Source organism: Denticeps clupeoides, chromosome 17 (genome assembly GCF_900700375.1).
Source record: "Denticeps clupeoides chromosome 17, fDenClu1.1, whole genome shotgun sequence".
Classification (NCBI taxonomy): domain Eukaryota; kingdom Metazoa; phylum Chordata; class Actinopteri; order Clupeiformes; family Denticipitidae; genus Denticeps; species Denticeps clupeoides.
In genome coordinates this window covers 8,013,405-8,030,134 of record NC_041723.1, presented here as the reverse complement: position 1 = coordinate 8,030,134, position 16,730 = coordinate 8,013,405, and the positions used below count along the sequence as shown (strand labels likewise).

Genomic DNA, 16,730 nt, shown 5'->3' with positions numbered 1-16,730 from the left:
TCAGGGCCTGTGGATTTTCCGTTAATCTGCTGACAAATCCCAGTGTTGCAAGTATAGCCGTAAAACAAGTTGTTTGCCGCAATTTGCTGACATGAGGACATGTGCTTCCATTTTGTGTAATTTTTACGTCACTTGAGCTAAATCTCCTTCCAGCTGTTCTGTATAGAATTTCTGTCCCTGCACCCAGAATTTTTTCTCCCCACATCTGCATCTGCAAGCTTCTGGAAAATTAATTAATGCACAGTATGGCTCTCTCTGTGTTGGTATCCATCTTTAACGTTGACCTTAACACTCAACCAATGACATCAAAGTGTTTTGTGTGAACAATTTCGCAATAGTCGTTGTATTTTTAGGGCCTGTCGCACAGTTCTGTCCAGTAGATTAGTTTATTCAGTCTGTCGTGGCCATTAGAGGCTGATAATTGCTGGTGTAGTCAGATGAACATTGACTGTAAAATGAGAGGCTCGTAGTGTAATTGTCAGCAGAGTCCTCTACCGTGACGCCAGTTTGTTCATTAATAAGCAGCACACACACACACACACACACACACCAGCTCCTATGTCAAAATGTCACAACAGTGCCACACAGTGTAGGACCGTGTGCAGGTTTCTGAAGCTGCAGGTTTCACTGACTCAAGTGTGTGTCTGTCCGTGTGTGTGTGTACATGCAAGTCTTATTAATGTAATAGCAGTGACGGCTGAGGCACCGCGGGGTTCCTGTGCACCGTCAGCAGAGTGAACGTGGTGGTGGTCTCTACCCCAGACTGGGCCTACAGGGGGGCAGACGCCCTACTGATACTCGCCCAGTCCATTAGTCAACTGCAGTCATCGTTACAATCTAATTTACTGAAACAATATCCGTTTAGACAGCGCAGTAGTTTTTTGTGAGTGTTCTTTTTTTACAGCGTATCGATAATGTATCATAATTACAATCTTGTCTTCTTTAAGTTTAAAACAATGAGTTCTGGGTTATAATGTAAATGCCACATACCGATTAAAAATAAAAACAGCAAATCGAAATTAATGTCTTTTCTTTTTTGCCCAGCATCTCATTATTCATACATTCTCCTGTAACCTTTACTGTATTTTTGGCATACATATAACAGTTTTTAAGGGGGTGTGTGCATACATGCAACCGTGAGAGACAGAGAGAGAGTTTAGTTCCTCTCAGAGTTAAGTGCTATCGCTTAGCTAATCCTCTCTTCGGAGCTGCCACAACAATTATATCACTGTCTGGGCTCGGCTGTCCCCACACCCCACGGGGCGGCTGTGGCCTTAAGAGGCTCAGATGGACAGAATGGTGTCTCTGTGTGTGGCTGAACAGTCAATGGGGACACTAGCTGGTGGTGTTTATGCTTTTTTTCATGTACGTCCAGCTAATAAGAATATTGAAATGGCATCCCATAGGAAGGTGTGAGTAATAGATCTCTGCCATGCAGAAATGGAATCCGTCATTGGCATGCGCACCAGAGCATTTGCATTGATCCTTATTACAGAAGATTTCATCTCGGAGGAAGGCGTTATGGTTGGAGTGTTTGTGAGTAGGTGTGTGTGCATGGGTCAAATATTGCAAACCTGCGCATACATGCATGCACTCTTCCAGTCTGGAGTTTCAAGTGATATGGGGACTGTGTCGGCAGCATTTGTCTTTCCGGTGATTAAAATCAAATTGCTGTCCATTAACCAAGGCTGTCGGCGCTGTGATATAAACGCAGAGCTGGAACTGCAAATTAAAGCCATAAACTTCCTGCACACTCAGAGCAAGTTTGGAGGAACTGTTGTTTTTTTTTGGACTTTGGTAGGTCCTGTGTGCCTGGTGCTGGTCAGCTGACGTGGCCTCCAGTAGCAGTGGGTCACTTCCCATTATGACCCTCTGATGTAGTCAGTCTGGCTAATGGTCAACTGTACCAAAGATCCTCTAAACTGTACTACAAAAGCTAAATATCAAGCCCTGATTTATCTTCAGAAGGTTGATAATTAACATGAAATAACATGAAAGGTGATTAAATAGCGCTTGATGTCTGGTTATTGCTTGATGGGGTGGTAGTAGCCTAGTAGGTAACACACTTGCATATGAACCAGAAGACCCAGAAGACCCAGGTTCAAATCCCACTTATTACCATTGTGTCCCTGTCCCTGTAAGTTGCTCTGGATAAGGGCATCTGATAAATGCTCTAAATGTTATGACTATGCATTAAATTATTAACTTTAAGATTATTTTTCATTTAATCTGATATTAATATAATATTAATATTATAAATGCAGTCAGGCAAGTGTTGTGTTTCTCAACAAGATAGTGATTTTGAAAACATGTTTAGAGACTAAATAAATAAAATAACACATTGCACTGACTTCGTATCCACAGCCCGGCCCCCTAGTGTGAGCTCATTTACATGAAATTCTCCCCGCCCTCCTACCTCCTGCATTTTTACAATTTGCACAAGAGGTAATTGTGGATATGGGGCACATACAATTGAAAATAACTTTGCATAGTGAATCAATGCAGCACATAGTGTTGCCCCTAAAAATGGGAATGAAATGGGGCTTAAATCTTATGTAATGTTGACTGGGCCTGTGTGAGGAGTGCTAATAAAGATCTTTGCATGTTGATACTGTGCTAAATCTGCCGTTGTCCATGCATTAACAGTGTGGTTTGTATACGTAGTGTGACTGTCACATGCCAAATCTACTATATCCACGCAAATATCTGTACTTGTACTCTGTGTGTGTGTGTGTTAGACACCCTGCTTGACTGATGCTCTGTCCCGTGTCTGCTCCCCCGGGGGACCAGTCTCTGTGCTGAGCTGGAGTGCAGGACTCCAGACTGCTGACATCAGAGCTGGTCTCCTCTCCGTTAGCCTCCTTCATCAGGGTGGCCCTGTGGGAACCGGCACCTCTGCTTACCAAGTTCCAGGCCTCAAACAGGAGAAACATCCTGCCCGCTGCATGCAGGTCCAGACTGCAAGACATTGTCACAGCACTCACTGGAAGTTTCAACGGAGCCATCTGGTCCATTTTGTCTGACAAATAGTCTGGCTTGCAGTTCAAATAAGACCAAAAGCTAATGTCAGGGAGCAAGTTCACTTTCCCTGATTCCCATGGCAGCGAGGAGAGTGTGCGCAGGAATCTGGGAGGAGGGAGGCCTTGTAATGGTGCTGCGGAGCAGCCGACGGGGAGCATAAAACTAGTGATTGCTACGCGCTGTCATGGGGAGACTATAAAAAGAAAGGGAATTAAAGGCTGAAGTAAAATAGAGAATAAAAGGGTCCCTTGAAAAAAAGACACATTCACTGTTTGGAAACAGAAGAGATGCAGAATTAAGCGAGTGTGTCCGGGCCTAGAAGACAAATGAAAAATAACCTTTATAGACACAATGACACAGCAGCCAGGGGCATTGTGGGTTGTTTTTAGCAAGGGGCCAGTGACACAGGGTCATCTGCGCTCTTAATCTCAGCCGGAAAGGTCACATGCTCGCTGTCTCCAAAAACTTGTGTGACATATACAGCTTCATACCTGCCTGTTCCCGTGTGTGCAGTTCAGATAATGTTCTGATCATTTTAATGCTGTGATTCGCAGTCTACAGTGCAGGTGTACTGTTGTACATTGTACATTACTTTTTCCATTGTTTCTCTTTTGCTTAGAAATGTGCACTTGCCTGTTGTCTTCATTTAATCTGCTCTTTTTAACTAACCCGAATACATTTTTGTTTCTGTTTATGGCTTATGTACATTTTAAAATGGTGATTTGTAATTCTGATGAGTGGGTGAAACTTGTGTTGGTTCAAATTTATAGTGTGTCCACATGCACAGCCATGAGACTTGTCCCGGACTTGATCCGGCTAATGTGCCATGTGTGCTCTTGTCCATGCAACTTTTTATATGCATGTTGAGATTTGTTTGTGTGTGTGTGTGTGTGTGTGTGTATGCATATGCATACTACATCAACTATATCTAATCTGTACAACTGTGTGTATGTCAGAGTGTGTAGAGTTAATGGCTACTGTGTGCTTATTGCACAGCCACCCGAAGGCTTATGCAAAATCTGGAGATTTTTAATGTGTCATTGCTCTAATTGGTGGCCTGTCCTTTAAGTAATAACAGTTCATTCCAGTACTGAGGATATTTGACTCATAGCTGAGTTTGTGCTATTAAATGCCAGCATAGTGTTGCAGATCAGCCTTCTCTCTTCTCTGCTTATTTTAAGTTAAAAGAGTGTGTCAGGACACATTAAACACATCCTCTACTGTGACTGGGTGTGCTTAATTACCGAAATCGCTCCAGAAATGGGATTCTTTGGTTGCCAACATTGTTTGTATTTTTGGTAACATCACTGAGCTGAAGCCGTGAGTGTGAAGGTAGTCAGAATTGGCCAGAAATAATGTTTACGTGTGCAAATCCCCAAAATTGGATTGCTTAAAAACCCCAATCATAAAAAACCCCAATCTCAAGTCTGTTAAATTGCAAATCTGTAAACGTCTCAGGTTTCAGTACTGCCAGTGATGTGAAAATTATGCTTTTTGGGTTATTTATCATGTTATGCTGACATATTTATCACATATGTAGATGCTGACACATTTATCACATTATGCTGACGGCAGAATGTGCCTGATGGTAGTGCAAGGAAGTCATAATTTACTTATGCCAAAACATCTCACTGATAAAGCAGTCAAAATAACGAAGTCATTGCTTTTAATTATTTTTTGAAAAAGTACTTTTTTTTTTTTTTTTGAGGTTTGATACTCGGGAGAGCGTGGAACGTTGGCATCACGATATTGATTTTTTGAAATAAGGCCCGTTTCCGCCCCCTGGAAGCCACCGCCGTGTTGGGCTGCCCGTCGGTGCCTCGGTGAGTGAGTGAGACGTCCCTTCGCTGTACTTTCAGCCGCGCGTGAAATCGCACGCAGTGCCGCCGCTTTGAGGGAACGCACCTGCCGAGATGAGATCCAGAGGAAATGGACAGCGTGCACCCCTATGTGTGTGTGTCTGTGTGTGTGTGTGTGTGTGTGTGTGCGAGAGAGCATTAGTTCAGCGGCGCCCCATCTCGGCAGACGTCACGGTGCGTTTTGGGAGCTCAGCAGCTCAAAATTAGGCTATTTGTTGAGGTGTGCTGGGCCATGCGATGAACACCTCATTTCTGAAACAATAGCTGCCTGCCACATTCACGGTTTTTTATTTTATTCTCCCCCAAACCGCAACAATCAGCCGCTCTGCAGAATTCTGTCAGTGCCCAGAAATATTGGACAAATCGGATAATCTACGCTCACTAAACTCGGCGAGACGTGCGCACGCCATGGAAAACCGCTTTTCTCGTCAAACCTCCGGCTGCGCCTGCACGGATATTTCCCCGTGCCAGGAGCCGCTACGCTCTGTCCTCAGCAGAATCTACGGCCCCCGCCAAAAATCTATCACCCAGGAGGTGACAGGCCGATTGTTTTACACTTTTTAATTAACTGCGGCGGTGCCCCGCGTGACCTGGCGTCAGCAGCCGCGCCCCCGCGGCAGCCCAGGTGTGGGCCGGGGGAATAGGAATCCATTTAAAAAGGTTAACGGATGGCTGTGCCGTAACCCGGGCCGGGTCGCGTTTCATGTGCGACTTTCTCGCCAGGCGGCTAACAAGCTCCTGGGACGAGTTCCGATTGTAGCCCGTACAAAAACCAGAATAAGACAAAATCAAAGACTAAATCGGCTGCTTCAAAAAGAATTAGTTGCGAGGCCTTTGTTACAACACGCGATGGGGCCTGGTTTACGTGGTGCCGTAATAGATGCAGTGCATAGGGAACGGGGCAGTGGTGGCCTAGCGGTTAAGGAAGCCGCCCCGTAATCAGAAGGTTGCCGGTTTGAATTCCGATCCGCCAAGGTGCCACTGAGGTGCCACTGAGCAAAGCACCCCACACACTGCTCCCCGGGCGCCTGTCATGGCTGCCCACTGCTCACTCAGGGTGATGGGTTAAATGCAGAGGACAAATTTCACTGTGTGCACCGTGTGCTTTGCTGCTGTTTATCACAAGTGACAATCACTTCACTTTAAATCACTTCACTTTTTGTTGATATGTCTGACAGCCAGAAAGACATTATGAAATGGAATGACCCCACAGCTCCTCCCCCTACCTCCAGATTTTGGACCATTTAAAACAGATCCAGTGTCCATCTCCATCTTGTTCCTGTTGTAGTCAAAAGTTCTAGCTGGGTCTAGCTTTAAAAGTTATTACATCCCAAGAAACTGACAAAGTGGGTCTTGTTTGTCCTTCCACTCCTAAGATCACATAACTTTTACACAGACTTCCTGGAAGTCAGACAGGGTGAGTGGCTTTGAAGATCTCTGGCTTATGAAACACAAGGGGGTATCTTGTGGGAAATTATTAAAGCAAATAAAGTATGAAATGGGGTCGTTTTAGTTTTTGGAAACCACTGCAAGAGGATGGGAGCTTAAAAGCTATACACACACACACACACACACACACACACACACACACACACATACACACACACACACACATTGATTTATGTATTTTCCTCTCTCACAGCAGAGGTGTCTTGGTTTGGAACATCTGTGGTCCAAAAATGTCCACTTCTCCTCCAAATGAGGAGCGGGGGACTTTAGCCAGAAGCCGCAATCTTCTGCCGTTGTCACTGGTTTCAAGTTGCTAGGTGACTCGATATCTCTGCTCCACAGCTGAGGAACACCCTCACTGCACACTCCTCCTCCTTCCTTCATCACTTCCCCTCTCCTTTCTTCCATCATGTGCTCCTTTTTCTCTGTCTGGGGGGGACTTTAAAGGAGAAGAAGAAAAAAAATGCGCATTGGATGAAATAATTCATCTTGCAAGACCTGCTGAATTTCAAAGATGCTTGTGGGCTGTCGACAGCGGCTTCTGTAAAAAAAATGTTTTTTGTCTTTTGTCTTTTCGTGACACGTGTGTAATGTACCTCAGAGATCGTGGTGTGAAATTCTGTGGCCTCCACGCAGTCTGCGACTGTTACCTAGTAGAAGTCAAATCCGAGGGTTTTTATTGGCTGAGCTGAGCTGGATGTGTTATGTAACCTGCGCCCCACCTCCCACTCACCCCCCCCCCCCACCTCATTTCTCGACCCTTTGCTCTGTTAGCAAGAAAAATGGAAGAGAGACAACTGCGTTTCCCCCCCGCCTTCAGGGTTGGTGAAGTGTTCTTCATATGGCGGCTTTCTAGGGGACCACAGCGTCTTGCCGAAGACGTTGCTAAGCCTCCTCAGACAGAGGTTGCAGTTACTATGGAGAGGAGGCGCTGGAGGTTATGAACTCTGTCGGGATGCATGTGGGCCCTGGAGGTGATGAGAAGAAATTAGATGGGTGATGGGGGCTCTTCCTGACAGGATTCGGCCTGCAGAAGCCTCAGATGAAGGGGCGCGGAAGTCTTTCAGACCGGGAGCTGAGTTGTTGACTTGAGGACGCATGAAACGGGCGCGGTACATCAAAGAGGGCCCGTGGTTTTACTCCGGCTCTCTATCGCATCGATTTGCTCACAAGAACTGGACGAGAACTGGTGCATAACCTGCATCTCTCCTCCCTGTTTGCCTGATACTTGCCTTTGTCTGAAGTGTTAGCTCTCACAGCGCCATGAAGTGGCCGAATCCACTGAATCTGCAGTAATGTCAAGAGTGAATCTGCAACTGAGCGGTTTTTTCGCCAGTTCTAAAGAAATCCAGCAGCTATGGTCCCCACATTACTGCAGTGGGGATCGCTTTGTGATGTCTGCTGAAATGCTCTGTGGACAAGGCAACTGGACGAAACTGAGGGGGAACAGAAGAACCAGCAAAAAGGCTCCTTGCCATCCTGAAAACATAAATGCTGTGAAAATGTGGTCTGTAGTACACGTCCCCTGGGTGTGACAGGCGACCGCAGACAATATATCATGTGACTCCCAACCACAGAGGACGTTGCAAATGTAACGCAATCTGCGTAAATATGGCAGGGAGATGAAGCCTTAACTTCATGTTGTGTTGTTCACAAACGCAGTGGCTGTGATATCTGCTGTAATCACAAATTATGAAATCAGCAATTCACAAGAAGAATGTCTAACTGTGTCAAAACAAAGTATTTAGTATCTATTATTTAACATTTATGACATTTAGGAGACACCCTTATCCAGAATGACGTACAACCAGTAGTTGCAGGGACAGTCCCCCTGGAGACACCCCTGGAGACAGTCCCCCTGGAGACAATATGGAGTCATATCACAAATAAACATTTCATCACTACACCTATGTAACCCTTTTGGTTGCAGAATTTTGGTCTTTAATAAATTGTCTTCACTCCGATTCTGGTGTGTCAGGATGTTCTGGAATGGTCTTAAGTCCATGTGCTGGCCGAGTCTGCAGAAATTCCCTCCAGGAGGAACAATGGTGGAAAACAGACCTGTCAGCTCCGGCAAGCCCTAAACAGACAAACAAGTTTCCATTCAGCGGAATATGATAATGCGTTCAGATGTGTTGGACAAATCTGACGAGACGCCACCTCTTTCAGAGAAAGCACCATCTGGGCTGACTTTTCCAGTTCAGTGGTGTGGAATATTGTGGACTGGTCTGCAGGTTTTGCATCTCGGGCCGCTTAGTGGACGGCAAAGTGCCCTCGACCCGCCCCCCCCCCCGCGTCTTTTCTGCCACACTGGGATTACGGCCGTGCCAGGTGGTGCCACGCTCCTCCCAGTGCTGCCTCCTGCAGGACGGACGCTCTCCCCCATCTGCTCTCGCCTGCGAAGTCGCCACAGGTGGCCCCTGCGCCACGTGACCTGTGCGCGTCTCTGCCTCCGCCCACCTCTTCGTCACACGCTACTGGCGATGCTGTTGGCAGGCGGGTGTGTAGTCTGGTCACGAATGGAGGGGCCTGTTATGGAGCCATCTGTGGGCTTGACGAGGAGTTCTGGAAATGAGATGCCTCGTGAACGGGAGGATGTTGCCTCACCGTTTGCAGAAGCGCAGGATTCGAAACCTAGCAAGGCTGCTGGAGTAATCATTTTCCCTGGCAATGTGTGTTGGTATGAGGCGAGCGATTAGAGGAGCCCTCTGTCATTTCCCGACTCCGCTGTTCTCAGGTAACTGTGTCCCGCCACAGACCGGGTGACTAGGAGCTCAGCGGCCTGAGCAGTTTAATGTAATGCTGCTTTTTAAGCAGTAAGCACCTTCCCACAGTCTTGGGGAGGCTTTTTGGCCGGTTTGTTTGCGGGGCAGGGCGAGGCTCCCGCTCTCGTTTTAAGCACTGCCTCCTCATTCACTTTTTTTTCAAGTGCCTCTCACCTCGCTTCAAGAAACCGGCGTAGTGTGTGTGTGTGTGTGTGGGAAATCAATGACTTTTTTCAGTGTAGATTTCACGTTTCAGGCCTGCATTCAAATCAGTCGGGCTTGAAAAGTTCTGGGTTTTGTCCTTGACGACACTTGACGGCACTGCTCATTTTTATTATACCGTTATTATACAGGGCGGGCCATTTATATGGATCCACCTTAATAAAATGGGAATGGATGGTGACATTGAACACATTTTATAAGTGGTCAGAAACTTGTAAATAACTCTTGACAGAATAAAGTTACGTTAAAACCAAGCACACCGTTGTTTTCCTGGTGAAATTGATGTGTCACATGACCCTCTTCCTATTGAAAAAAGAAACGTTGGATCCAAGATGACCGACTTCAAAATGGCCACTATGGTCACCACCCATCTTGAAAAGTTTGCCCCCTCACATATACTAATGTGCCACAAACAGGACGTTAATATCACCAACCATTCCCATTTTATTAAGGTGTATCCAGATAAATGGCCCACCTGTATTATTTTGACCCCCCCCCCCCCCCCCCCTAACATTTTCCTGAGACATGTCCCTGTCTAAAGAGGGCAACACGCCACACAAAAATACCTAGAAATAACAAGTCCGGAAACCTCTGGAAACCCACAATATCACCCAGTGATTAAATTACATAAGGTCCAATGAGTTGAAAATGGCCTATTTTGTAGATGTGGGGAGGAGGACCGCCCCACGAGAACAAGGTGTCCTTGTGGCTACAGCGCAGTTCTGAATGTGTCATTTCGGCAACAGAAAAAATGAGAGGGAGGGAAGGAGGGAGGTCGGGAGCGATGGAGGAAGCGTGTGAAATGGCGTTCTAAAAATACCCCCCCCGTCCCTTTAGCCTCAACATGGCAGCTTTTTCTTCCTGTGTACCTCAGATTAGGAGGGCGGATTTTCTCTGTGGCGTCACGCGCAGTCAGAGATTATGTGTGGCGTGTGGGTGGATGAGTGAGAGGAAGTGCTGGGTAATGGCAGCTATTCACGATGCAACTCAGAGGCCACAATAAAACGCATATCACGAAAACAGAGGCGACGGACCGCCGCTCCGGGAGACGCATTGTGAAACAGAGGCCACAATAAGCAGAGGCAAGAGAAAGAGTCATGAAATAAAAGCCACAGTACCGTTGTAAAACCAAGGCCACGCTCTGCGCCACAAAGCAGGTGTGTGTGTGTCACAAAAAACGGGAATGAAAATGAAGGATGTGATAACATATCAGATGCCACTCTAATAATAATCCTGTAACCAGCCGCACGTTTACAGTTTCTATGTTGTTTTTTTTTTTTTTTTAAGAAAGCCGTGTGATGTGCCGTGATTGGTCCAAAAGATTCTGGAGGTTCTGGAGCCATTGAAATGTCCACGAATTCAAAATACGGTGGTGACCGATTGCAGCATGTGTGAAGTGCTGCACGTGATTATAATATGTTGTTTAGACGTTTTTTTGGACGTCCAGGAGCCTCCGCTGCCGTGTCTGTGGTACTGTAGGCATCCACAGCATGAAGGCTACGGTACGTGTGCTGGCATTTAGGGAGCCGCGAAGTCATGTTGCATTCTGAGAAGACAGCAGGCGGGGAGGGAGATGGCTTAGCCGGCCGCTCTTTATCTCTCCTGTAGCCGGGCCGCGCCGCTTAGCCCGATAAATCATTTAGAACGGTGACATTTATGAAACACGAAAGGAACGTGTGTTTGTGGGACGAGCCACTGATGAACTAATATTGGTATTAGGTTTAAAAAAAAAAAAAAACCCCAAAAACCCCAATGATCCTTTGACGGGGGATTGTGTGGAAGTGGTAGGCGCCGCCGCCTCGGGTCAAAGCGATGGCTGCCCATGATTGATGCCAGCAGGGCAGGCGTTCGCGGAGCTCGGCTTCTGGCATTGTTCATTGTTCCTGAGATTGGGCCCAATCGATTTTCAATCAGATGAGTGTTGGATTATCGCGGGCAAGAGCGGCCTGCTCCGTGACTCAGGACGTTTCCGCCGCGAGAGGGGGGGGGCCGGGGGACATAAGTAGCGAGAAAATAAAACGATTGATCTCCGCTGCTGCACAGACTGAGCGCTCTGCGACCTTTTGCGAATGGAGGAGGTGTCGCCCTGCACAGCCTCGCTCGCATGCGGCGCGTCACGCGTGTCCCTCCACGCCGCTGTGCCGATGTTATCTGTGCAGCTCTTCATGTCCCACTCGAGGAGGCTTGACTTTGACCTAATCAGTGACACGGGCGAATAAATATTCATGAGCGGCATGCTTTCATGCCTTAGACTGGGTCCCCGCAAGACACAAACATGCACTGGTTATATATATTTGTGTGTGTAGCTGCGTGTGTGTACGTGAACTAAATCTGAATACGCGTTACCAACACAAAAAAAGCTATTTTATTCTGGTTGCGTATGGGAAGTGTTCGCAAACGGCTATTACCAGCGTCAGATTTTTTTTAAGGTGAAGTGCTTGTCACAGCACGCGGTGCACACAGTGAAATTTGTCCTCTGCATTTAACCCATCACCCTGAGTGAGGAGTGGGCAGCCATGACAGGCGCCCGGGGAGCAGTGTGTGGGGACGGTGCTTTGCTCAGTGGCACCTCAGTGGCCCCTTGGCGGATCGGGAATCGAACCGGCAACCTTCTGATTACAGGGCCGCTTCCTTAACCGCTAGGCCACCGCTGCCCCCAAGATACTTTGTCATGGACGACGTGGGTGCTCGACATAATACTAAAAAATCAAAATGGTCATGTGCGTTCACTTGGTTGACGGGAGAGAACATCATGTGACCACTCCCTTCGCAGGGGTGACTGTTTGAACCAGTTCCGGTTTTCAGGAAGCGCGGTGCAGCTCTGAACGCGAGCGAGGGACTTGTTTCCAGGCAGAATTCCGCAGTTCTAGTGGAGAAAATGGGACAATTTTGTCCCTCCCTCTCTCTTTAGTTTTTTTTTTTCGTAAGGAGCAGTTTTATGTTTTGATCTTGGAAAAACTAATTGTGCGCCGACGCCTTCCCGCCAGCTGAAGCAGAGTTGGGGTCCCTCATCAGTTACATAAGTCTGTGAATAATTTAAAAAGGGAATAAGGCTCATCAGTTACGTAAAAACAAGAGTAAATTATTAAAGTTGATGATGTGCAGAAGAGGAAATGGGCTTTGGCTCTGCCCCGCCCCCTGCTCCTCTAACTTAGCCAATGGGAGCGCCGCCTGCTTGTATTTGGGTCACGGCGATGGGCTGCTGTTGCCTTCCCGGCAGACACGTTGTGCCGTAATCTCCCAAAAAGCGGGATGGGGCTGGATGCTGCCTCCCCCGTGCTCTCCCTCTTTTATCTCCGGTCTCCGGGTTTCTTTCGCTGGCAAATCAGAAACTGTAGTAAAAACTTCAGATGCTTCAGCCTCTTTTGACATTTAGCCTGGATGATGTGGATTTATACAAACGGAAGAAGCTACGGCCATTTTCTTCGATTTGCATGCGTTGCTTGTTAGAGGTGTTGAAGCCGAGTGTGTGTGTGTGTATGAGTGTGGCTTGAGACAGGAGGACACGAGGGAATTCATAGTGACAGATCCCATGCACCTGCCATTACTGATTAAAGAGAAGAGTCACAACCAGGACCAGGTCACCTGTGGCCATAACGTCCCTGTGTGTGTGCATACGTGTCTGTCTGTCAGAGAGACAAATAAGCAGCTATTTACATGGATTTGAGTATGTGTACGCTTACACATAGGGCCCTATGAAATTCGTTTTATTTTCCTGAATTCCATGTTTTTTGGTTGTAAACTTAGGCATTCACCTTAAAACTGTGTGACTATGGAGTGGATGGGGAGAAAAGGACGAATACAGTATGACAAATCACATTCAATCACTGTTTACATAATAAGTGCATTTCATGCAAGGAACTGTTTCACAATATTTCTTCCATTTGTAAAATAAAAGTGCTTCACATTTGAAATCAACAAAAAAAAAAAAGGTATCAAGTAAATAAACATTAAGAGAAGGTTTGGAACTCGAATAAAGTTGTGCCCACTGGAAACATGATAATAAAATCATGTTTTGAAGCAGCCCATTTGTTTGCACGACCAAGATTTGGTACGATTTGCGCGAATGGTACGGATTTGACACTGACAAGCTCTTCGCCATCGCTCACCGCACGTTTAAATTGAGTTGGTGTGCAAAAGTGCCCCAGAAACACGAAAATCATAAGGCCCTACTTACATAGATACATTACCAGTCACAAGCTTGCACACATCTAATTGAAGGGTTTATGGTTTCTTTCTTTTTTTACTTGGGCTATTTCCACATTTTGGAACTCAAAATGTGGAAAAATGGGGGCTGTGGTGGCCTAGCGGTTAAGGAAGTGGCCCTGTAATCAGAAGGTTGCTGGTTCGAATCCCGATCCGCCAAGGTGCCACTGAGGTGCCACTGAGCAAAGCACCGTCCCCACACACTGCTCCCCGGGCGCCTGTCATGGCTGCCCACTGCTCACTCAGGGTGATGGGTTAAATGCAGAGGACAAATTTCACTGTGTGCACCGTGTGCTGTGCTGCTGTGTATCACGTGTGACAATCTCTTCACTTTACACTTTACTTTACACTATGAAATAGCACATGTTCACCATTTTTCATATTGTAGGCTCTCTTTTGCTCTGATGACAGCGTTGGCTTGTCTCCGCCACCGTAAACGATGATGATGGTGGTTTCACAGGTGCATGAGCACCATTGAACATGAAGCTTGTTGCGACGATTACAGTACCGTTCAGGAAGGTAAAGGTTTTCCTGTGTTACATTCTTCACTTTAGCCTCCATAGAAAAAAGTTTGAGTGGAGGCGTGTCTATATTTGCATATGCATATTTGAATTGATTCAGTGTGCGCTTGTATATGAAAATGTTTGTGAATCAGCTGTCAAGACTCAAACTTCTTCACCGCCACCTCTTATTTTACTCCTTACCTGGGCTCAGGCCACGATGACACCATGTCCCAGTCTGCCAGTCCCCATGCGGTGGTGATAATGGCTGTGTGGCCACACTGAAGCAGCCGACATGTTAAAACCGAGTCCGCGCTTGCCGACGCAAACTGTCCTGAGTGCGGTGTGACACGGCCAGCCATTTGTCTGCAGAAGACGGGCCTGGATTCTCAAGATCCACACCGTGACATCCACCCTGCACAGGAAGTGACAGGTATTCAGCGGCACCGCCAAATTCACCGCATCATGTGCCGTCAGTGGCCGGCGAGCGTGAGCTTTCCTTTCCCGAGAGGACGAGAAAAGGCGAATGAATCACTGCTGCGGTTCTAGTGTCCCCGCTGTCACTCAGGGGTGTGCTTGTGCTCGGTGAATGCTGCCGGGTGCTGTTGGGTATATAAAAAACACAATTTTATTGGTTCCTCCTGTAGCTTTAGAGTCACTTTGGTGTCTGCAGATGTTTGTTCATCAAAATATTGTTCAATGTTGCTAAAAATGTTGACTACATTCATAACTAACTGGAAGTTCTTGAGAGACAGTAAAAGTCAGTAAAATATACTGAAAGTAACACTATTGAATATTTTCCTCCTCTGTTTAATGCAAAACACTGAATAAACTGCAGTAAACAACCGATTGGTTGAGTCAGTCCTCATACCCCTGAGTGGTGTGAGTCAGCGTGAGTCAGGTGTACAGACTCCCTTTCCAATATGTACCCAGAACAGAACGAGCGCATCCGTGATTGGGTAGACTCCCGTTTCACCCGAGCGAAGTCCCTCATAATAAACAAGATGGTGTCCCCGCCATGTCTCGGGAGTTGGGTTGGGATTCGTGGAACTACATCTGCCAAATGAAGTGCTGAGCCCTATTTAGCCGCATTATTGTAAGGTTTGGGAGCTAGGGTTAGGAAGTGGGGTTGCTTTAGGTGCTGCACCCCTCCATTCATCAAATATTATAAATAGCTTAAGCACCATAGGCATGTTTATGACTAAATCAATAATTTATGCCAATTGCCTGACACAATATATTAGAAGCCAGGAATGGAAAAAACCTGGAATTATTATTGGAATAACAGAATTATTATGCTCATTTCTAAACAGATCATATGTGGGCAGATTATTCTGGGTTTCATATTGATACGCCGTTTGCCTTGGTCAAATCTCTGAAGAATTTAGTAGAGATTATGCTTACCTGGTACAGGTCCTACTAGAAAGAGGCAATTAGCAAATGCTGCCTTCTGAAAAATCTGCCGTTACATTATCACCAGTTTCACCATCTGCACCTGCTTGACTTGTAATATACATCTTATAATATACAGCAAAGGTGGAATTAATGGACCTACTATTTCCTTGTTTCCAGTTTTCACATCACAGGTCCTGATATCACATGATCACGTTGTGGTATCTGAAGCTGATAACTGTGAAAATACTAGACGCCTGTAGTATCTCTTGAGAGTGCAGGTTGGAGTTCCACCGTCTTCTCCACAGCAAGACGTGGAAGGAGTGACACAGCAGAAGGGCTCAGAGCAGTTAAGTGAATAGGCGTGTGTTCTTAAAATGCCGAGGTCATTCCATTCTGCTTGACAGATGTGATGGACAATCTGATGGTACGTGTGCATGTGTGTTTTTGTGTGTTGGTGCCTTATGGAGGGTTTCTGCTGAAAGTGCTTTGGCAGCTTCGACCCTTTCAGCATGTCCATTAAAGTGCTGCCATTTTCTCTCCATGCCCCCGGCCCGGAGCCTCCTTTAGCCTTTCTTTTCTTCACATCTACTGCGAAAGAGCAGCAGCGTCACCAGAACCAGACTGGCCTGTGCCCGGTTTCACTTATCTCCACTCACAACACCCAATAAACAGACATGCGGTAAATGCTTCTACTGTGTTCTACATCAGACGCCTGTGCTGATGCATAATTAAACCAATTTTCATTTAAAAAATGCAATTAGTGCATGGATTCAGTCAGACATCAGACAAGTCATGCTCATTTGTGGATGTTATTGGTGCGCCGTGCCTTTACATCTGATCAATAGCATATGGAAATTGTGTCCCGCTGCTTTGTCTTTCTCCTCATGTAGTCTGCAGGGCTGCGTGCAGACGGTCGACAGCTCATGAATGCTAACCGGGAAAGTGAATCAAAATATTGTTCAATATGTCCTCATACTTAATATTTGTACCCACTCCTAATTCCTCTGTAGGCTTCAGATGGTGGGTTTACCCAGTGAATCGGTAAAATTGACCCTTTATCATTACCCTGCAGTTCAGAAACAATGTTTCTGAACTGCATTCTGAATGTAAAATACATACCTGATCCAAGTCGGATGGAGCCAAGCCAGGTTTGGACTGATGTACGAAGAGTCGTTTGGTTTGGGTCAGGTTTGGCCATGCCAGTGTCAACTGATAGCCGAATCAGTTGTAGCACTGATTCATTTTTACTGGTGAAATACCCAAAGGCATGGGCAGTACAAAATTATTTACCATGTTGTAATATAGGCATAGTT

At 46.4% G+C, this 16,730-nt stretch overlaps 1 protein-coding gene across 11 annotated transcripts in view; it reads left to right on the top strand.

The window, feature by feature from the left end:
- The first annotated feature begins 8,852 nt into the window (after positions 1-8,852).
- brsk2a (BR serine/threonine kinase 2a) overlaps positions 8,853-16,730 on the top strand; it is a 102,554-nt gene continuing 94,676 nt past the window's right edge. For 3 of the 11 annotated variants that reach the window (XM_028957719.1, XM_028957716.1, XM_028957720.1), the window contains exon 1: positions 8,853-9,066. In XM_028957719.1, coding sequence (XP_028813552.1) covers positions 9,000-9,066 — 67 coding nt within the window. In that variant the 5' untranslated portion in view covers positions 8,853-8,999. The remainder of the gene's footprint in view (positions 9,067-16,730) is intronic. The other 8 variants (XM_028957725.1, XM_028957717.1, XM_028957721.1 and 5 more) reach the window with 5 other exon arrangements.